This window comes from Calliopsis andreniformis, chromosome 9 (genome assembly GCF_051401765.1).
Source record: "Calliopsis andreniformis isolate RMS-2024a chromosome 9, iyCalAndr_principal, whole genome shotgun sequence".
Lineage (NCBI taxonomy): Eukaryota > Metazoa > Arthropoda > Insecta > Hymenoptera > Andrenidae > Calliopsis > Calliopsis andreniformis.
The window spans coordinates 20,000,001-20,023,090 of record NC_135070.1 but is presented as its reverse complement, the minus strand read 5'-3'; the positions used below and the strand labels follow the sequence as shown (position 1 = coordinate 20,023,090).

The following is a 23,090-nucleotide window of genomic DNA, read 5'->3' as shown; positions in this document are numbered from 1 at the left end:
GGAACCATGCCTCGCGGAAGGCCCGTGGACGCCAGGCGTCCTTTACATCAGTTCTCCCCAAAGCGGTCGTTATCCCATATCGCAGCGTTCCATGATCGAATATTAAATCCCAGCATATATCTATCACTATCGGCCCGTAAGAAGATAATCGACCACGTGAGTTTTGCCACGACGGAGAATTACGAAACAGGATGTGGAGTACAGGCAGTCACATTTGACTTTGATTCGACCGAGGACACGCGAGTAGTGGAATTAAACTTAGTAGCGATTCTCTATCGGCGATAAGCCGGGTCGAAACGATCGGATAACGGGTGGCCATTGCGGAAACGAGTTTCGTGCGATTCGCGGCGGAAATCGGTGAACGATCGACGATAGAAAACGTCGGGTTTCTACGAGATCCGACCCAGTTCAGCGGCATTTTTAAAAATAAGAAAGCAGGGTTAGGAGAGGGGAGGTATCTAATTAAATTTAATGAGCGTCGAGCGTCATCCGTGAACCGTTCGGCGAGTCACGCTTGTCCCTCGACCCAACTAGGCAAATTTTTTTTTCGGCGCTCGACGATAGTGTGATCGCTCGCGCACCATCTACGCGCAGGTATGCATGCACATAATCCGAATCGACCGATTAGATTAGACGCCTAGTAACTAGATTACGCGAGCCGCGCGTTATCTGTGAAATTAGACCCCGGCTTGAATACGTTATTTAGGCTGGCCGGATACTAGAATAATCGTAGATTATACGCGTGGCCTTTGCATTCGCGAATCGACGATCGTCCTCGTCCCCCTCCGCGCCTCTTTCAATCACCGTCGAAACGTCGAATCGCTCGATTTCGCAATTTCTTCCTTCGGTAGCCTCAACTCGCCAGCGAGCCGTGAAAATTATTCGCGAATATCAGCTGTGAGATAGGCGATCGCACGATCTTGGGAACGACTTGGGTATCTTATCGCGTCAGATTCAGCCGCTAGGCAAACATGCATTTCGCGCGGAGGCGCATTGAAATTCAGCAGGGGCTCCGTCCAGTCTCCTAGCGTTACAGAGAAACACTGGCCATTATGAGAGGCACTGGCGAGACGCTCGCGAATATGCATGCGTTTGAATGTGCGCGTTGATCTGCCGACCGGCGGGAACGAACTTTATACCGTCGAAACGGCCGATTGGGGAAGGAAGGAGTCCGACTCGATTCGGCGCGAGAACCCGCTGCTTCGAGCTTTCACGATCGCTCCAAACGATTCGCTGTCAAGGACGAGAGAATCGGCTGAATTTTGAAACAGAGATGCGCTTATTTAGTCGACAGATGGGATGAAATTTATGACCTGCTGGCGGTGTCCTTTTAGAATTTCGAGGCTGCTGATCGATTGTTATGCACAAGTCTTAAATCATTCAATTGCACGTTTTCGTCACCGATATGTGTGAAGTAAGATTGAATTTCTAGGGTTACGCGCGATAATGGAGCGAAGTCGTGAACTCGCGCATACGCAACGGCGGTTGATAGAGCGTTAATTACGCTTGAGACGGTATTAGTTTACGTAGCGAATTTTTGCCAGATGAGACCGATTCGGAGAAAAGGTCAGTCGAATGAATTCGTTGATTGCATTGCGTGCTCGGTTTGCCGAATTATCCATACTCCGTTTAAGCTGTTTGCATGGCAGGTGACGTAAGTTGAACACTTTCAGTTGTCAATTTATTCAAATACAGAATTTTGCAATTTTTTTCTTGACGGTTGAGACGGAATATTCGTTGAATTATTAGTTAACTAAATTTTTGAACACGTCTGCTTTTCAATGGAAAAGCTTGATATTATAATAACCATTCGAATCCAGTGTCTCAGTTAAATTTTAAGGTGTCTAGCGTTGATTTCCAGCTGTGGACCAGTTTAAAATCATAGCTTCGTTAATATTAATAAGAAGCTACAGCTGTGTCGATTAATTACATTAAAAGTGACAGTTCCACAAATTCCTCTTAAAAGTTTTATTAATTTCTAAGAAAAAGGTTTCAAACTTTTGAATTTTTAAATTTTCAAATTTCCGAACTTTCAAATTTTCAAACTTTCAAATTTTCAAACTTTCAAACTTTCAAACTTTCAAATTTTCAAACTTTCAAATTTTCAAACATTCAAGTTTGTCAAAATCCTGCTTCAAAAGCATCATCTGCAAGACGCCTGCAACGACTGTAGAAGTCGAGTAATGGCGTAACTCGGCCCCCCAGACCGGAAGTTTCAAGGACCCCGGCCCACCGTCGACACTATTCGGCCTCTAACCGTGCAAAAACGTTAGCTCTCGAATGGCAACGCGAACAAATTCGCGCCTCCTCGCCAGGGACTACATATTTTTGTTCCTCTAAGTGGTACGAGAACGTCACGGAAATGTTTGCAAAAGAGCGTCAAGGTTGACGCGTTCCGCGAATGGTCGTTCTGCGTTTTACCAGGCAGATACTCTTTCCAAGCGCGAAAGCGGCCGGATGTTGCATGGAATCCCGATTAATTAGTACCGCGCGCATATCGTTAAGGTAACAGTATCCATCGCGTATTGTGGCTGGCCGCTGCCGAATTAGAGGGAAACAATGGACAACTTAAAATTCCGCTGGCACAGCTGATCATGACGAGTCGTGGAGAACGGAGTTACCGCGAAGAGGGTATAGGCCTGTGCACGAGGAGACCGGGCCCCGGGTATTTATGCGAGCGGCTCTTTCGTTGCTTCTTTGTTTCTCGTCTGCGTGTAACGCGCATATGTGCACATGCGCACCCACGATCGCCTCGATGAAAAAATGTCGCCGCGTTCTCGCGTTTAACTCGCTCGTTGGCCCGTCTACTCGCGTCTGCAGCGAGCCGACGCGCATACGCGTCATTTGGGGAAAAAAAAATTTCGACGGTCTTTTTTCTCGTTCGCGTTGGACCTTGTTAATTCTGAGTCGTGCACGGGAGTACTTGTTAGTAGATCGACTTCCCCCACTATAGTATTGCGCATGTATGAGTTACACTGACGAGGCATAACATGCAGAGGGGGGACAGAATGGCGTCAGGGGCCCCACTGGTGGACAGCACTGCGTTAATCGATCTGTTGAGAAGTAACGGGTTCTCCGGGACTACCTTTGACTTCCACAATCTTATGAAAATTGTTTTCGTGGCTGTCGAAACCTTTGGCCGAGGATTAGCCGTTCCGAGTCGTTCGATCGACGATACTCGTGATGACTGACTGCGGTGACAGATGCATACTGTCTACGTGTACGTCTGCGGCACAATTAAAAATACAGTCGCTGACCCATTTTCAGTATTTATATGCCGGGGGACACATTCGACGGAAATATATTCGTTGGATCATCGTATCTCAATTAATATCGGGGTTCTGATGGGAAAGTGGGTCGACACGCGACTTGCGGACACTCTCGGAAAAGCAAGACGGTTTGAACACAAATTTTCAGAGATAGAATGTCGGTTGCTCTAAAATTTCCCTGGAATGGGGTTAATTCGATCGATCAAGCACGTATTTTTGCTTAAACTTTTCGTCATTTTGGTTAAATGACGTCTGAATTTTCTGAACTGTTTAGTCTGTATTATTTACAACAAATAATGGAACTTAAAATAGAAGATAGTTTACACCGTCTAAAAATGAACGATTTTCATTTCAGTATTTCGAGTAAGTTCCAAATTTATATTGCCATTAATAGGAGACCAGGATTACTGTAAAACTAAATAGAAAATCTAATTGAAAATAGTTTTGTTTCTAATTTCCCATACAATTTCTCCTCGAATGGCTTAAATTATGTAATTACTTATTTTCTATAAACTGATCGAAAGTAGCAGAAAATCGCATTAAATTCACACAGGCGTGAATTCAACTACGTCGAAGTAGTAGAAGCGGGACCGCTCCATCTGCGACGGTGATGCAGTAGTTCAAGTGCAGCGATAGTTAACCGTAGTTGCAGTGGAACAGGACGGTATCGGAATAGACACGCGCTAGACCGCGGTGCAAGTAGTGCACGTCTATTACTAGGCAGACAAGGAGACCGCGCGGCCCTTCCAAACGCCAGGTCCCTCACGCGATTTTTCTAGCGTTTCTTCGACAATTGTCTCGTCTCTTTATCATCCTTAGAACTTCCTACAGGACTAAGACTGTACCATTTCTCAGAACCACAAACCTGAAGGTACAAACTACATCACAGATTTCTCATTCGATACTTCGCTCTCGAAGCCTCCAAAACAGATCTCCAGCATTGACTTTGAATAAATTTCCCCTGTGTGTGTCGATGTCAGAAAACACCGATGCACAGCGCATAAGAAATCAATTCCGCTGAGGCTAGCGAAGAACGAACCTGGTGACTAATCCGTCGATGATACTCGCAGCTATTTTGGGCCAGGCAAACATTGGCCCCCGTGTTTCGCCATTCATCCTCGCTCTCGGTGCTGGATCAGGCGCGAAAAAGAAAAAAGAAAAAGGAAAGGTGGTCTCTCCTAAGCCTGCGAACTGCTCGACGGGGCGAGAGAATCGGTGGCAGGGCGTTACAGGAAATTGACCGAGCGATTCTCACCTAACGCGCGTCGGTGGCATCGCCGTGGCCCCCCTTCGTCCCCCGAGCACATTCCCACGTTTCGCGCTTGGCGTGTATCGGGCCGGTGGCACGGCTCTATACCAGCGAAAAGAAATAATTGGTTGTTTGGCTGTCGGCGGATTAGCCCGTTCGAGGTCAACGGCCGCCAAATGTTTGCGAATGCAGAAGGGGAGAGGAGGGGGAGGGAAAGGGTACCGGTTCGAACGAAACACACTGGCCGAGGGACGGCGAGGGATGAGGAACGAGGGAGGTGACGGGCGTCGGGGAGTGGCGGGGAGGGGGGATGGAAAAAGGTGGAGAGGGCACGTACGATGCAGCCACACGAGGAGAGAGCAGGAGAGAGCAGGAGAGAGCAGGAGAGAAAAAGAGAGGGGGAGAGAGAAAGAGCTCAGACCCCGCATATTCTTTGGCTCTGCCTCACCCCCCGCGGAAGCCCCCGTCGCGTGTGTAGAGTGCATTTAGGACGCGCGTATGCTCGCTGCCTAAAGAGGATGATATTCTTTATCGCTGCAGTTTCTGTCTATTGGGACGAATTCATGCGGCAGTCGTTGGCGAGCGCGTTAACCGGCAGGTGCGCCTGGCTTAATGAGCACGCCTGCGCCCCCGACCCTCAAAACTGCCGAAAAAGCCCGGTTTTGAGGCTTCCTTCTGCGCGTACCTGGCACCACGGCCACGGACAAACGATCTTCCCTCGTCTATGCCTTAGATTTTCATTAATTGGTCCAACGTCGCCGGTCGACGGGGAACATTGAAAACCCCGTAGCGCTTCGGCTCGAAAGCCATCTGCTTGAAAGGATCCTCGAGCAGTCGCTTCAACGATTTCCGGTTTCTCGAGAGAGTATCGGGGAGAAACTGTGAACAGTGAAAAGCGAGAACGATTGGCCGAGTAGCTTTCTCTTTAACCGCAGGATCCACGGTATTTGAACATTTTTAACACTTTCAGACAAACGCCTTCTTTCAAAGAACAGCGTGAAACGATTTCGTATATCTCGTTACTTAGACGAACAGGGTGCTGAGAACAGAGAGGGGTGGTCGATGGAGGAGTAGACTCGTGATGTAGGGTTGGTGGGGAGTTGGCAGTGCGTGTGAGCGAGCTGGAGGGAAGGTAAGGTAGTAGGGGTGGGTACGGGGTAGGAATGTCTTGGTCCAGTGTTCCGTGATAGCTAGCCTTGAACTCGGAACAGCGGCACACACCGGCCAGGTGATGTGTACCGCTTTTAGATTACCGTGAAACCGATTGGAATTAAACTATCCGAGTGTTCCGTGACCGAGGTTACCCGCTTCCTCCGCTTTCGACCCAATTACCCTCGACCATGCGTCGAAACGACATCGAACGAGCTGAAAATATTGCTCCCTTCATATTTCAAGACGGCCGAAGGGGGACAGTATAAATAATGTCGCAATTTCATCGATCGCCTTCGGAAAATTTCGCTCGTCTCCCACTCGACTTTGGAACCATGACGAAGGATCAGGCACCTGCAACTTTGCACGGAGAGGATCGAGGGGTGTCGCTTGATCGAATCTAACGCAGGTGGAGCCGCAGCTCCGCGGAAACATCTGCAATTTCTAGAACACTCACGAGACGGGCGCTCTCGTTATTGCGCGAGTACACTTATTCCTGGGCCGCCGCGGTTCGCTGAAGCTCGTCTAAAACTGGTCGCGGGAACTGACTTCCCTCTTCCCTGTCCCCCGTTGGCCCATTAATTTTTCAGCCGTAGCCTCGATTCTGCAAACACGGAGGTGTACGGGAAGCGACGTGGCATCCTGAATATGCACGTTTCAAGGGCAACTGACTCATAGAGTCACCGTCGCGTCGTGTGTACCATAGGAAACGCGCCGTTGAATGTATCGCTCGCCGATAGACACCCGCGGTCGACGAGGGGAAGGGGATGAAAGAAGGACGACACGATGTATCTGTGTTCTCTGAATGGCGCGCCGTTGAATGAGAATAGCAACGACGACGACGCAGTTAAGGGGACCTCCTTTTCTAGATCGTTTGATCGCTGCCACCTCGCCGCCTGGTTCAATTGGCGTTTGCAAAAATGAAACAGAGGCAGAGACGGGTTTTGCGCAGCGGATCCCGTTCGCTGCCTCTAAGCCGGGGAAAATGGAGTGCGAGCCGCGTGATTCATCGCGTTCGGACGGCCGACTTTTTTCTCCTCTCGCTCTTTTTTTTTCGCAGACGCAATCGCGCGAACACGACACGATAAACGTTTCGTTTAGAGATATTTTACACGGCCGAATTAATTTTTGCACGAATGGGATTAAAAGGATACACTGGTATTTTTTTTTTCATTTTTTTATTTTCGAGGGATCAACGATCGGGAATACGCGGGTATCGAGTATTTACGCTGCGAATTTATTTCGCACCTCGCGGACGTGGAATCCCGCTCGGGGCGATTCGCAGTGAATTATTTCGACCAAGGTCAACGAGGATGCACCTCGATACGAAGAGCAGACAGAATTGCGGGGCAAATGGGTCGTTGGCGGAGGAAAGGAAACGTTTCTAGGCGATCTACGCGAGGCATATAGGTGCCACAGCCCTCAGCTTTAGCTCCTAGGAATCCAATCAATAAATATTACAATGGAACCCCTAGAGAAGTAGGGGAGCGTATCCTCCTCTCACCCCGCTCCCTCCGTCGCTCTGTCCTCTCTTTTCTCGCTCCCTCTCCGGCTGATACTGCTCTTCCTGTCGCGTCGGTGGAAAAAGGATCTGTCCTACGTCGCGCTCTCACAGTTGCGTCGCGTTCCTCGTCCTCGTTCGTCTCGTCCTCGACTACGTCCGCGAAACTTCGCTTCTCCCTCTCCGCCCTTCTCTCTCCTTCTTCTCTCTGGAGCTTTCTCGCTTTTTCCTCCTCCGCCACCTCCTTTTTCTTTCTCTCTCTATTTCGTTCACCCCTCTGCCCTTCTAACCCCCGTTTCATCGCCATCCCCCTTGCCCTTCCTAAGCGCGCACCGACTCTCCCCCGGCTCCGACCCACCCGCGTCCCCCCTCCAGCGTCCCTCTCATCCAGCGGCGTTTACATTTTACTTTTCTAGTAGCGAATTAAAACCGCGTTCATGCGCAGCCCGCGGAAGGGCGTAATGATTTTTTGAGGGGCGAATCGAGTGGGGTCGCCTACAGCACAGGCGGAGGGGATAGTAGCTGCGGGCGCGAGCTTAGGCAGGAGCAGGATGGCAGAAGGGATCGCGAGACAGGCCGACCGCCGAATAGATGGATGAAATGGCTAGAGACCTCGGCCGTTTTCCTCCCTGCGACTCGTTCGAACGCCGCCGAACGATTATGAGGGAGTTCAGTGGCGAGGCCGTCGGAAATTTTGTATTCCTTCATTCCTTGTGTTTCTTGAGTCGGTTAAGGGATCTTCAGCTTCGTGAATACTAAATGACAGGAATATTCTTTTGTCCTGCATGATGCTCTCGATGGCTTTCCTACATTTATACAGATTTCAAGTCTTTCTCTTGCCACGTCATTAAGAGATAGATTGCTTATGCTGTTCCTTAGTTATATAAACTACAGTATCGTGACACCTCTAAGAACACAGCAGTGTCTTCTGGAAAATATCTGCTGAGCCCACTTTTCGTCACCTCCCACGTCAAGAACTTAGGACACTCTAGTGTCAATGTTTAGGCAACGTGACGTAGTGTCAGCCGTCATCGAACTCTATCAATGGCTCCTTTCTTAAGTGGAATGCAATCTGTAAACAATGTCTAGACTCTCGGGCGATAGCCCCAAAATGAACAATGTCTCCTTTACAAATAGGTGTATCACTGACAGTGGGACGAGATGATGCGAACGAAAATTGCGTCTGAAGCGTGGTAGCGACAACCTGTGACCATTTGTGCAATGGTACTGCACGTGCAGAAGCGGACGAAAAGGAAAAGAGGCAAATTATTAGTGGCCGCTGGAGTTTCTGGCCAGAAACGAGCATATTTACCTCGAATTGTCCACTTTGGAATCCACGTACTATTTTCATCTAAAAGCAATTTGAAAATCGCGTTCTAAACCTCTATTACTCGATACATCGACCCGCCACCGTGAAGTGAGCTATTCGAATACCTCTTGAAATCCTCTTCTACGTAATAGCACATTGTCAGAGATAGGCATGTAGCTGTTAATATCAACTGTTGTTATATAGAAAACCTCGATTCCCCAATGGACACCGTGGTAGGTAATGGATTAACCGAACATAGCCCCGAGTGAGCATAACCGAAACAGCAATCGAGGCACGAAACAGTTTCGCTGAAAAAGCCAGTCCCTCCAGCACACTCGGAACTGCGTCATAGTAACGTCGAAGCGTCAGCATATATCCAGATCCTCATAGACGACGATCAATCCCAACATCATAAGGGATCGTGTGCGTAGTAGACCGCGGTGGCGCCTCAAAAATTCCAACTCGAGCGCTTTTAATTGGAAGTCGTTAGCTTTGCGCATTTTCGTCTCGCGGGTTAACGGATGAAGCGGGTGGGCCTGTTGCGAGGGGGGGATCAGGAGAGAGAGGAAGGGGGTAGGGAAGGAGAGAGGAGAGGAGAGAAAAGAGAGGTCGGCCGAGTGGCGGGGTGAAAGGGGAGGCACGGCCGATGCGGCCACAGGCATAAAGCTCTCCCCACTATGGCGCCACGGGCTCTCCTCTCTTTCCTTCCCTGCCCCTCGGTTCTCGCTCTCTCTCCCTGCGTACGCACTATTTTTTAGTCCGCACTTATTACGACAGATGTCTCATGCTCCGATAAAGAATAACGGCGGCCAGGCGGGCGGCGTTCCCCCCGCGTGTGCTAGTCCTAACCAGACTCGGAGCTGCAGTCCGTACTCTTCGCCGGTTCTCGTGTGGCTCTCGTGGTGTCGTCGTGACACGACGCGCGACACCGACGCCGACACGCGTGCTTACGGTTTCTACCTTTTACGCTCGTTCACGCGTACCTCTCTCTCTCTCTCTCTCCTTCTCTCTCCCTCTGGTACACCCTCGCCGCGAGGGCTCCTCCCTCTCTGACGCGCGCCCAGTGGGGAACGTGTTGCGCCGCCGTGACAGTGACTTTGTTCCTCGACGTGTCAACGGGCTGCCCGGTGTCTCCACACTCCCGGCTAACTCGTCGGCTCTCGTGTCCACGCGATACGCTCGCGCTTCGATAGTGGTGTTGGTGGCGGTGACGACGACGACGACGGCGGCGGGCGGTGGTGGTCGTGGTGGTGGTGGTGGTGGTGGTGGTGGTGGTGGTGGTGGTGGTGGCAGTGGTGGCAGTGGTGGTAGTAGTGGTGTACTCGAGTGTGTGCGTACGGAGTACTCGCAGAGAGAGCCGTTGCATTCCGAAGCGCGCGGCAATTTGCGTCACGGTGACTGCTCGCATCCCGAACGGGAGAAACACGTGGCTTAGGTGGGTAGGTGGTGCGTGAGAGACGCGGTTCGAAATTCCCGCGCGTGCCGCGGCCCGGCGTTTTCGTATTTCGCGGGAACGCTGAACAGTGGAGGGGCGAAGGGACGCGTATGACGAATTGAGGACGCCGAAAGCTCCGTTTCTCCTTTCTTCCCTGGGCGTTGGATCGTCGGAGGAGACCGAACCCTTCGAGGCTCGCGCTCCTTGGCCCTGTCCACCCTCTTCTCTCCTCTCGCGCGGATCGAACGTCTACGCGTGACAGTGTGAGATATCGAGAGAAAGATTGTCTGCCTCCGAAGACGCCTCGTGAATCCTTCGCGAAGGACCGACGAGGAAACGAGAGAAGCTAACCGCAAGGGGGATGCTTCTCTGAGCCGCGTGAAATCGAGGCGGAGACGGCAGGAGGAGGAACGCACGTGAGCGTCTGACAGGTGCCGCAAGGTAAACCTCGTTACCTTCCTCCAAGCGTAGGGAACTCCTTCCGGTTTTCCTCGCGACCCAATCTTCGCCCAGTCGAAGGAGAAGAAAATTCGATCCTCCCCCTCCTTGGCGAAGATTCGAGACGAGGCAGTGTCGGCGTTCCTTCTCCCTTTCTCCACGAAATCCGCTGGTGTCCTCTCGGCTCCCTCTCGTTCTCTCCCGCTCTCTCCCGCTCTCTTTTTTCCTCCCTCTCGGATGGTGCGCGCCTCCTCTCCGTCTTTCTGCGTCTCCTTCACGTACATGGCCCGTGTACGCGTTCTCTCTGTGTAGGTCTCCTCTTACTCTCCGTCAGACGGTAACACGACCCTCTCTCTCCCTTCTGTCGTTCGTTCTCGCTCTTCTAACCGGCGATCGCCGGCTTTTCGTACGTTTTCGTGCGGCCTCGCTGCCGCGCCGCGACGTACGCCCGCGTCGTCGACGACGGCACACAGCCGCACAGTCGTGACGTGACGTTTCGGGGGTTAGTACGCTCGGGCCACGGAGAAAGAGGCCACCAGCGTGGAGTCGAAACCAACTGATCGTTCCTCTGGTGCAGAGACCGGCATCTCGGCGTGGTCCGCGCGCGCGGCGATCGTGTCGCGCGTTTCCGCTTCTCGGCTGCTCTCTTGACGCACAGTGGTGGTCGCTGGTCGTCGTTCTCGCTCATTACTGTTCGTCGAATCGTTCCGTTGGTTCGTTGCTCTCTGGTGGCGCCGCGCGCGCGACATGTGATCCATCCTCGTCGCGATTCCCTCGATCGACGCGAGCGAATCGGCGGATCGGCGAATCGGCGAATCGGCGAATCGCGCGGCCCGTGCCAAAGAAAGCGGGAAAGGCGCAGATTTGTGTCGGCCCTCTCCCTCCCAAAGGCCGTTTCCTCCCTCTCGGACCGCGTACGCGTCGAGCCACGAGCAAAACCGCACGCGGATTTCCTTCCGGGAGGGCCCCGAGTATCCTTGCCAGCGATCTATCGGCGGCAAGTAACGGAGCCGCGGCTACGCTCGCCAGTCCTACTCCTGTTCGATTCTAATCGATCGATAATAACGCTCTGGCCGATTTTCCACGCGAAGATCGCGGCACGGACGAAGAGAGGAGCTGGTCGCGGGTGTGTGCGGATCGAGCGACGCGCGTCGATCCTCGGAGCCGCCGATGAATATGACTATCCGGCATGAGACAGCGACAGCACTACTGGCCGAGTGTAGGGGACTTATTCGCGAACTTGTGAAGTGCGCACTTTTTTGCGAGGTGGCGTTGTGGAGATAAAACACGCACGCGGACCGTTTCGATTCAGCACATTGTGTGGTTACGGTCATTAGCTTACGCGGCATGACGAGTGATAGGTGTGCTTTCGCGATAACGCATCCGCTTTTTTCCGACTGTGATTACGCGCTGTATAGTGTGGTGGTGAATGTGCCTTAGAAATACGAAAAGCAGCCGTTTTAGCCGCGATCGAAAGGAAAAGGTAAATCGTTCACGTTCTTTGAGAAATGGATTCGATCGTCTTGCCTCTGGTGTCGCCGAGGAATTCGCGTGCTCGTTCCTCCGCGTCTCGCCGTATAATTTCCGCGAAATTTTTCTGTCGTGTGCGACGCGATGTCCCTCGAGGTAGAGGAAAACAGAAAAATCGCTCCATTCTGTTTTTCTTTTTGGATCTGTCTCGTCACACACGCTGGAATATACGTATGTACGTTTGTAAATAAAGTCGACTTTCCTTTTACTGTCGCGTGTTGTGTCCCCTGGATAGTCGACGGGCTCTATTATCGAATCGTTTCGGGCCAGAATTTTCACGAGGCTGCGAAACTTATCGCGAATTCGTCACATATAAATTTAGCAGTACGCGATAGCGAACCTAAAAGAGCCTGAAAACAGTTTCCGAATCGCACCGCGGCTTATGATAAACGAGTAATCGAAAGAGAAACTTGTTTTCTGTCTCTGTCCTGCAGCCGGTTTTTGGACGGAACGTCACTGTCACGATAATCGTTCGAACATAACCGAAATATGCGTTTGGGTAAATACATCCATCGTCCCCGTGTCCCTGCGCTCCCTGGCCCCTCGCATCACGCGCGCGTCTCTACTTTAATTACTATTTTTCTTCTCGAGTGGTCGACGACGAGCGTAAAAATACCTTACGAATCGGCGATACTGATTATCAACGGAGACGTTATAAAATAGTACACGCTATCCATCCATGCTGGCTTCTTATCGTAAACAACGCGTTACAGAATACATAGTTAAGGAAAGAGGAGAAAAAAGAAAGAAGAGGAGAAGACAATCGGCGATCGTTAATTCCATTCGCCTCGCACACATCGACGGTTCCAGTTGCGTGTCGTGTAGCTTTTTACTATCACATATGCGTGACCGCGACCAACCAGAGAGCACTGTAAATTTGTTTTAAGATCGTTTCTTCTTTCTTTTTTTATCATTTCGCTAAGATAACACTATCAGCATACATTTAACTGGTTGCGCTTTTATAAGTGGCGGAGAGAATTATTTAATCGTACGTTCTGGCTACGCTCCAGCCTGCCGACCTAATTTTCTTGTATGGCGCACAAATAAAAAGGGAAAAAGAAAGCGAAAGGAGAGGAGACAAGTAGCGTGTAATCCTTCTGCGTCTATTTTTACGATGTTGCACTCGCGCGATTTTTATTAGCCGTTCGTACGGGTTTCAACGTCACCCGACCTGATTTCCATTCGTTTGGCTTTTCCAGCGGTAACGAGCCGCCCGTCGTTTCCTTCGCGCCTGTTCGCTCGCGAGAACTCCGCGAGCCGCCTTCTCGCCGCCTTCTCGCCGCCTTCTCGCCGCAACGAGATCTCGCCTTGGTCGTTCCCTGATGGCACACGTAAAAATACACCGCGAAACTCGGAGGTGTCGCTTCGGCGAGGCCGAGAGGAACGCAGCTACGGCCCTCGTATTTTTATTCCGTCGGAATTAATAACATATGTTCGCCGCGCGACTGTGCTCGGTCCACTTTGTCCGTCGCCTTCGGCCGAATCTGCGTATTATAATAATTCACGGGATTATATAAGTTCTGGTTGCGGCGTCGTCCAACGAATTAACATCTGTTCTAATGGAACACCTATGGCAAGCACCAAAGGCGAAATATTAGCACGATATCGGGGCATTACGTAACCTTCGATCATTGTTTACCAACTAGACGAATTTCGATTGCGTCTCCTTCCCCTTTCTTGCCTCTCTATCGCGATCGAACCCAAGCCTGAGTACATTCGCGGAGCGGTGCACACCGGCGTTGCAACAGTGCTTTATTTTTTGTCATTTCGAAACGATGCGATGGTTATCGAGAAATTATCGGTTTTTAAGCTTATCGACCCGCCAGTTTATCGTGCAACTAGAAAATATTTTCGGGACTTTCCCCATTTCGTCGCACTTCTCCCCACGCACTACCAAGACGAGATTTCACCGATTGAGAGAAAGCGTAAGAGCGAAGAGAAAGAATAGAGAAACGGTTCCTTGATTTCAAGCGCCCGGCGGGGCACAATATTTTATTGAGCGATAAGATAAGCGGTCCGAGTCGGCACAGGTTTAAATAGCGTACATTATTTCTGATTATAGGTGAATAGATATAACGATGGTAGATACGCAACACTTTTGCCTGCGATGGAACAATTACCAAAGCAGCATCACGTCGGCGTTTGAGAACCTGAGGGACGATGAGGATTTCGTGGACGTCACACTGGCCTGCGATGGCAAGAGCCTCAAAGCGCACCGAGTCGTACTTTCCGCCTGCAGCCCCTACTTCAGAGAGTTGCTCAAGGTAAGAGTCCGTTTCCTTTCCCCCCCTTTCGTCTCTCTTCTCTCCGTGTTGTGTCTTTTTCCTCTTTCCTCCCTCCACCGAGCCCTCCCTTGAAAATCAGCTCGATGCATGATCGTCGAGCGTGCTACGTCGACGTTTCAACTAATGCGAGAACGTATCTCTTCTGTTCCACCCCTTCTGCCGCCCCCTTTTTGCAGAGCACGCCGTGTAAACACCCGGTGATAGTACTTCAGGACGTAGCGTTCAGCGACTTGCACGCGCTGGTCGAGTTCATCTATCACGGGGAAGTGAACGTCCACCAGCGTTCCCTCAGCAGTTTCCTGAAGACCGCCGAGGTCCTCAGGGTATCGGGGCTTACGCAACAGGCGGACCAAACGGACAGGGACGAGGTAAGCCACTTTAATCGCGCGCCTCCGACGACTTGGTCGTTCGCCCGAGCGCACGCCGGCCATATGTAACACATCGACCAGGGCTCCCTCGCGCTTCCACCTCGGCGAAATTGATTATGCCTTCGCATGTTATCGCTGATAGAGACGTAACTTTCAACCGAGGACCGCCTTATCTCGCTGCACACCCGGTATCCATCTTGATTCCGATCCATAATTGTCATAGGTCAAGCAAACAAAGATAACTGCCGCGCCCGCGGGTAGGCAATTTTCGTTAATCGTCTGTGTGATGGTCTCTTCGTCCCGAACATTTCAGAATGCTGCTTTACGATTTGTAGCGCACTTCATTTGTTTGTTATGTTGTTAAACAAGTTATGTTTCGAAATTTTTCATCTCCTATTTTGGATCATATCGGATCGGGACTCAGTGATTTATAGGGGTAATAGAAACCTCGATTAGTTGAATATACTCGGAACAAGCAATCACTCCACGTGTCACGAAACGCATTAAGAACAGGCAACAATGAATAACAAGGCAATTTCCTTGGAAGAGCATTACCGTGCGCAAACACGCATTTGAATCTCATTCTTACACCCGCGAACGATCGTAAATCCCGTTCCCCCTCCGTCCTGCTCGATAATCTCTTCCGTCATTCAGAGTGTTTACGTGTTCCCGGTGATTTTCTGTTCTCCAGCTGTCCCACGTGCGCGCGTTGGCCGCCGGTGGCAATCATCTTCCTTTCCACGAGAAATCGGACGAGAGCTTCCCACGGGGTGGCTCGCCGCCCACGCCAGTCACCCCGACCCCGACCACTATGCAGCACCTGCTACAGCGCAGAGCGCAGATACGCAGGAACGAGAGACGAACGCCCGATCTTCACGATGAGACCACGAAGAAATCGAGGGTGCAATCGCCGCCGCTGAACAACAATGACGCGACGCCCACGGACTTCTCGATGGTGAAGAACAACCATTTGTCGGGCAAGGTCGAGGGTAACGGCGTGCACGAGGAGAACAGCCCCCTGGAGGACAAGATCAAGTGTGAGCCGCTCGAGCTGACGGGCGGGAACGGCGGGAACGCGGGCAACAACGAGGACTCGTCGGATTCTGGCGCCGCGGCGTCCGATCGGCCGCCTGCGTCCGCGAGCAGTAACGAGCACGAAGCAGAGCCCGAGCACACGTCCACGTCGAACTTCCTCTCGGATACGAAAATCTTCCCGCCCACGCCAGGCAGCTTTAACTTCAGCATGGCAGCCCTCGCCTCGGAGCACACGCCGTTGTCAGGTAGGCCGATTAGCTCCTATCGAGGTGGGCCTGTACGCATTGACCAATTTTTGATCGTCTCATCACTGACACTTCATCATGCACTGTTCATTTCATGACCTTCCTTTCTTGTCGATGCATCCTTTAGTTTGTCTGTATCTCCTGTTTCATTTTAGTACAGACTACTGGGGCACTGGGGGCATTTAGGGGCGAGAGCACTTGAGATAGAAGGTGCTGTTGAAGGTTGCCGTAGTTGGGTGTTTTGAAAATGTATGGAAAATTGTGATCGAACACTCTTCTTCGGGTATACATTTCAGGGAAAGTATTCAAACTGGTCCTAATATGCATATCCTCCTACTTACCAATTCCAAAAGATACGAAATCTACATTTTGGTATTTTGGAGAATCCCGCAATTGTCCTCAAGTTCAGGGGGTGGAAATTTAGTATCTGGGGGCGCAAGGTACACGGAGCGAACAAGTATTTTATTATTGTTTCACTTGTCGCCAGTTTTATTTTGTTTTGCCCCTTTTTCCTCGACGAGTCTCTCGTAATTGCGATGTTGCGTACAGGCCATCGTTCGCTTTACTCACCGCGTTAGAATGTTGGTTGCTACGTGTGACGATAGTGAAATTTCCAGGATTGGGCCATGGGTTGCAACCACCGGATTTGGCAGGAACTTCGCAAGGTAAGAACGTTATACGATCAGCTCTGCCCTCGGTGAAATCGTTGAAACCGTTGGCTCGAGTACGAGAGAGATCAGAATTGCTGGAGCATTTTCTACCGTTGGTTCGATATATCGCTTTTATGATTTCATGATCCAAAGTGCGACTCGATCCACGGTTTCTTCGATTTCAACGAGGCTACCTCTACGCTATATTCCATTATTCTCCACCGACAGTCGATACATCGTGGCCGCAATCGTCTGCGGTGTAGCGCGGTCTCGCTCTAATTAAAAAAAGTAACTAAAAAGGACTTGTGCAGTTATATCAAACTAACAATATCACGAACTACAAAAAAACCGGATATATACATATATATATACATACATATTTTTTTTAATTTATTTGGTTGCGGTGAAAGAGCACTACTGTCTGCTTGGACGATTAAAACTTCTTCTAATTGGCATGCGTTTACAAAAAATCATCGACAATCATCATCTCCTTTATATGGTTACCATTACTCGCGATTCGCCTGCATTTTGCATCTCATGATGTCATGTAACCGGTTCGCGGTTGTCAACGAATTCGCGATCGTTAGAACGAATTTGTCTGCTGGTCCCTGCCCCTCGTTCCATCATTTCAAACTCCCAATAAAAAATACTTGTGCGTCGTCGATCAGTCTAACAAATCGTTTGCTATTTTTTGCCTATTTTGAGACTCGAGTCTCTCTGTACGAAAACACGTCGCGAAGCAGGACGATCGATACGATTCCTAGTCTCGAGACATCCTCCTTGGAATGTTGTTGTTTCCTGGTCGTTACCTAGCTCTCGGACCATCGATCGAGGTTAGGAGATGCTAGGGCAGCAGACACATTCGCTCGATCGGCCGACGAATTCGCTTGCGATCATTCTAATTGGCAGTAGAGACGGTTTTGCGCGAGAAAAACCATTGGTTTGGCATCGTTCTGCAAACAACACGTATCCGTCGTGTCCGAGGAAAACGAGAATATCCCCTGTGCTCGCGCAAACAAGAAAAAAAAAACGCGGCGAAAATAGAAACGGGGAAAGGCGCAGAAGAAGTTGACGAGTAACGATGCAGCGACAGATTGTTCTCTTTTGTGTACACCTGATGTTCTCGAACAGGAGAACCGTGTACACACACCGATGTTTGTACACGAACCGCTATTTCTTTCTTTTTCTTCTATTTTGAGTTTCGCGCGACACACAGTGGTTGAGCGTCGTTCGATCGACGATCGACACTCAATAATACGCATTTATATACACTTACTATATATATACATATATATATATATATATACACATATACGTGCCGTGCTCGTATTGTCCAATTCGTCGTCAAGTATCTCTGTATATCAGTGTTCGTCGTCCCCCATTAACGTTTGGTAACAGAATTACACGCCGCTGTCGCGATACCGCCGATACGCCGGCATTATGACATTGCTTACAGTCTCATATTTACGAATAATCGTCTACATATATTTATATCTCGCACGTACATAGGCTTACGTACACACGCAGCGTATATACGTTCCTTTTGTTTGTACGTAACCCGAAGACGTCGCCGTGTGCACAAATCTGAGTGCTCGCAGCACGTACTATGCAACGGTTCTACAATCTGACTTAGAGTCGTGAAACGCCCCGTTACGAGACACATCGACGATGTCCATACCGTTCCCCTGTTTTCAGTTACGAAAGAGGATGTGATAGGTCAAGCCCAAATTTGTCATACTCTCCTTTGCGCTACGCCTGAGCGACTCTTGACCCTGTACCGACAACGCATAGCCGTGGTCATATCTCGACTTGTCAACGATTTCAAATTCCCGCAAGTCTTTGCTCGTTTCATGAGTTAAGGGTGAACGATGTAAGCACGGTTAATAACGGTGATCGGCTCCTACGCTCGAATCCTTGGGTGGGAGGGGACGATTGTCCTTCCCCGCTGAAGGATAATTCGGCTAGACCAGACGGCGAAGGTAGTGGTGCTCGAGACGATGGTGGCAATCGCGTGTTTTCCACGGTATTATGGCTATAAATATTCCACAGGCTTTTGAATACCGTTTGCCAGACTTGGGGTGGGAGGCGATGCATTTTTGAGAAAGTCGAACCAGCCGAAACATTGTTGTCGAAGGAGGAGGGCGTTTAATAAACGGTCGCCTGCTGACAGTGCGCGTCGTTAAGTAAATTCAGGTGTGGCCTCCCGCCGGCCCTCGCGATTAATATTTGAACGGCTGGCTTATACTAGGTTAGTACTGAGAAAGTTATCAGGGGCCGTCGATAAGACCGCAGATGTTATCCGCGAAATTCAAGGTCCTCCTATCTCCAGCGAACGTGGCCAACTAAACATTGGCCTAACTAAAAATACGACGACCTTGGTACGCCACACACGTTCGTACGCCGCGCTGCGAATCATTAGACGCATTAAATTATACAGACTGGTTCGGAGTTACAGAGAAAGAGAGGGAGGGACGGAGGAGGGACAGAGGAGGGAACCTCCTATCCGACTTGGGACCATCAAACCAAGCTTGCAGTTTCTCTCTGACTCTTCCCAAAAATTCATTGCCTCTCTCTTTCTCAATCGTTTCCTTGGCTTTCTCTCGCAGACAACGAAACGCAGCGAGCTAGCAGAGGACGTCGGCGTTGCGCGATGCAAAAATAGATGCTTGTTTGGACGACCGGTTCAAAAGGATTCATGCCCGCGAAAATTTCACCGTTTCAATTTTTAAACTCCTCCGCGATGATCGCGATCGATATTTTAATCGGTCATTTGCTTCGAAGACCAGACGAACGTTCGTTTCTCGGCTGTTCCCCTTTTCGACTTTATCTCGCCCAAGGCGTGCCTACGTCGCAAGCAGACATTTTTCGGTTCGCGCGGACCGAATTGCAACGCGGTGATTTTGGCAGCGGTTCAAGCGTCGTCGTGATAGTTCCAAGGGTCGTCGGTCCTGTGAAACTTTCCACCTATCCTGGTTCGTTAACGACGATAACCGGCGAAATTAAAGGCTGCTCGACAATACGATTCTTTGCTCGACGATGGTCTATGTTCGCTGTGGAGTTAGGGGATATCGTTTTATGTCTAGTAGTCCTAGTGACTCCTAGTGACCTCTAGATTGGTATATTTCTAGCTGATACCGTGGAAATTCTCGTTTTTTGAACAATTCTCTAATCATTTGATGAAGGTAGTCAACACAAAATTGATCTTTAATGGACACGGTAATAGCCTTTGTTTTTTACAGGTTCTTTTGTTAACATAATTTCTCTTTATTGAAAAGAACACCTGCTCGTCAAATTCATTCTTCTTTAAGCAAACGCTCTTATCAGATCCATTAATTTTTCTACCTTGCGCTCGGTTAAAAGGTATTCTACTTGTTCGTTATTTTGCACAATAGAAAAGCTTATATCAAGAATAATAATGGAGACAGTCTCGTGTATCTATTGGAGGCCTAAACTAAATCAATAATCCGCAAGTAGATTGCATAAGCCTAGACTCCAGACATTAGGCAGTGATATTCCACCCTGTTCCAAGTACGATTAACTTTAGATCTTAATACCCACTATGAAATCAATTTTCCGTTGTACTAAACAAACATAGGAATTTCTGGGACACCCTGTATTACCGTTGATTTGAAGCAACAAACGATTTCGCGCGATAATAGTTTCGCAGTGGCATCAGAGTCGGCTGTTATCGGGCGCGTAATCGAAAGAGAGGAGCAAGGTCTAGAAGTTTCGTAGATCACTTTAGAAAGCGCGTTATCAGCGCGAGCGATAAAGTGAAATTTCATCGGCGACGAACGCTCGCGCGCTCATCGCTCCTCTTTAATTTGTAGCGACTGGTTACGTAAAAAACAATCGTGTGCCCGATAGAAAGTATAACGTATGACCACTTGTCGACCACCGTCGACCTTAAACGGCCGCGAGGGAGCTCCTTTGTTCATCGTGCGCCGCTCTGCTCGCCCTGTTTGAATCTTTTTATCTGTATAGCCTGCTGGGAGCATATGCTCGACAGTCCGCGCGGTTTCTAGGCGGATTCGTCGCCGGGCCGTCGAAAAATTTCGGCCTCGCTGGCGGATTCGCTCGCGAACACTCTCTCTCAAGTACTCCGCCTCGAATCTGAACGACCTTTCCTCCGTGACCCGATTTTCACGACGAATTGTATTATAATCGCGGGGAAATGATCGAACCGCCGTTGGCTGTGAAGATTCAAACGGTTCCAAAGGTCTCCCTTTTTTTTCATTTTTTATTGCTCTTTAAACACGCGTTTTTATAGATCAACGCGGAGGAGGAAGAGCTCGTGCGAAACAATGGAAATTATACGATCGATCGAGTTGACCTTTTGCCTCCGAAACGTTGTTTTCTCTCCCCGAAACGTTCAATTTCGCGCGCGACATTTGAAATTAAAATAATTGCCCGAACCGTGGCTCTCGTCTTTTTCGCCGAAGCGACGCAGTACGACGCTTCGCTGTTCTTTTCCTACGCAACCACGTAGGCCGAGAGCAGCCTCTCCTACTCTGCCGCTCTCTCTCTCACTCTCTCTCTCTTTCTCTGTTTCTCTGTCTCTCCTCGCTGTTTATTGAGCGTGCCCAAGAGAGGTTTCGCATAGAGCCGACACTCGGGAGAAAGATGCGTTTATCGCGGTCTAATTTTAAATCTATTCATTCTGCCGCGCTCTCGTGCTTCTATGCCCGCGGCTCCTCGCTTTCGATGTGTCATTATCGCAAAGAGAGGAAAGAAATCCTCTCTTCCCCGGGCCTAGGCGATATTCTTAGTCCGTTTGCGCAACGGTCAGCGGGCTGAAATTGTTTAAAAAAACCGATGTACACGGGGGCGGTCTAGCCGCCGCTAGCGTCCCCTTTTTCTCCTCATTTTCTCTCCGTCCCGCGGTCCTCGGTTTTCTGCTCTTTTTCCGCGAACGCTTGCATCCGCGGTAACCTGTTGTAAAACCCGGCCGCGTAAAAATAGCGGCCACCAGGCTCTCGCGAGGAGCGTCGTCGACCACTTTATCCTCTTCCCCTGGTCTGTTTGTACGGGGGGCACGCTGCAACGCGCATCGGGCAAATATTTATTTCACAAGACGTTTCAGCCTCTGAACACGCTGGTCCCCCATTCTCATCCACGTTTTTTCCTCTCTGCCACGCTTTTCGGTAGCCACGACCGAATTCCAGCCCGCGAAAGCGCTCGACCGGTCCAGTTTCACGATCGACACGCGACCAGAGAGAGGGGGAGGATTTCCTTAGCCGGTTTTCCCGAGATCAAGGTGCTTCTATGGGTCGAAAAATGGATACGTCATCGCTCGGCCGTGATTCAGACGTTTCGCTGATACAATCCCTCTCCGCGATCGATAAACCTGTTCGCGTAAAGATCGACGCGCCGTGGCGGGGGCGGGTGGGGCGAAGGATTTTATATCGGGACTCGCGAAACTAGTCGGCGCGAAGAAATTTCGGGGTTACGTAACCGTTTGCTAATGGCCTCTGTTTGCGAAACGCGGAATTCATGCTGCCATCTGTCGACGTCGGCAAACCCCTCCGCCTTAGTGTGAGTGCGTTCAAACTCTTCTCTCTGGTTGTTGCTTACGTGACAGCCTCCTCCCTTTCTCTCCTTCCCTGTCTCTCTCCTCTTGCATACGTCTATTTACACGATACTTGCTCTTTCTCTTTTCGCGAAGTCTCCAGTTTGGTGGGTTCGGTTCGTTTCGTTTTGGTAGTGAACGATTCGCGGCTGGCAATTCGCAGCTCGGTCGCGGCGCCTGCCAAGGACGAACGAAAGTTCGTTTTCGCGAACCAAATCCGACGGAATTTTTTATCTGTAGTATGTGTACTTATCGGGGACGCCCAGGTCTAGCTGCTTGTTTTCGCCTTGCGCTATTATCGATGATGAACTTGAGGTGACCTCGAAAACTGCGCAACACCGAGCGCGGGTGTCTGACAGAGAGAAGAAGACGAGGAGAGAGTAGGGGAGGACGAGTATAGGAAGGGGCCAGCGGGGCCAGAGGCGCAGCAGGAGAGCGAGAGGGGCTTTCGCTCTGTATCATTTGCCGTCGTGGCTCAGATCTTGCGCTTTTTTTGCAACATTTTCCAAAACGCCGCGTATCTCCGCTATTCCTCCACGGACGAGTCGAGACGAACCCGGATGCCGCGTCTCGAGGATTTCGATCGACTTTGGCTCGCTCCGTTTGCCTTTTATTGCGACCGACGCACCAGGTGGCAAGTTGAGAGTTCGCGACTAGGGCCGCCATTATCGTGGGACTTTCTGCCGCGTTGATCGGAAATCGATGAAGCCTTGTTTGCGGTATCGACAGAATCGTGATCTCCGCGAGAAGTGTACACGATCCTCCTTCTTGCTCCATCTCTCTCTCTGCTCGGAGAGACAAGGTGAAGGTCTACTTGGTTGCGGTGCTTAATTCATTGAGGCACTTTAGTTTCGAGCCCCGCCGCCAGTCCCTGGCAGCACGTCTCTCGCAAAGGAATTGGCCTCGCGCGTTCCTCTTTTCCTCCTCTGCCCCTGGCCGGCGTATTATCGCAGCCGATTAATACTCTGTGCGATCTGACGCGCTGAACAAAACACGCCAACATTGTGGCGATTTCGAGGACTTCCTTTGGAAACTGCAGTCGATCGGTGGTTTTGCGT

The 23,090-nt window shown here is 50.3% G+C and overlaps 1 protein-coding gene across 3 annotated transcripts in view; it reads left to right on the top strand.

The window, feature by feature from the left end:
- LOC143182748 (uncharacterized) overlaps positions 1-23,090 on the top strand; it is a 29,934-nt gene that overhangs the window by 4,467 nt on the left and 2,377 nt on the right. Inside the window, exons 1-5 of one of the 3 annotated variants that reach the window (XM_076383940.1) lie at positions 10,324-10,353; positions 13,943-14,144; positions 14,342-14,533; positions 15,225-15,813; positions 16,419-16,478. In XM_076383940.1, the coding sequence (XP_076240055.1) occupies positions 13,959-14,144; positions 14,342-14,533; positions 15,225-15,813; positions 16,419-16,478 (1,027 nt within the window). In that variant the 5' untranslated portion in view covers positions 10,324-10,353; positions 13,943-13,958. Of the gene's footprint in view, positions 1-10,323; positions 10,354-13,942; positions 14,145-14,341; positions 14,534-15,224; positions 15,814-16,418; positions 16,479-23,090 lie in introns of those variants that run through there. The other 2 variants (XM_076383941.1, XM_076383939.1) reach the window with 2 other exon arrangements.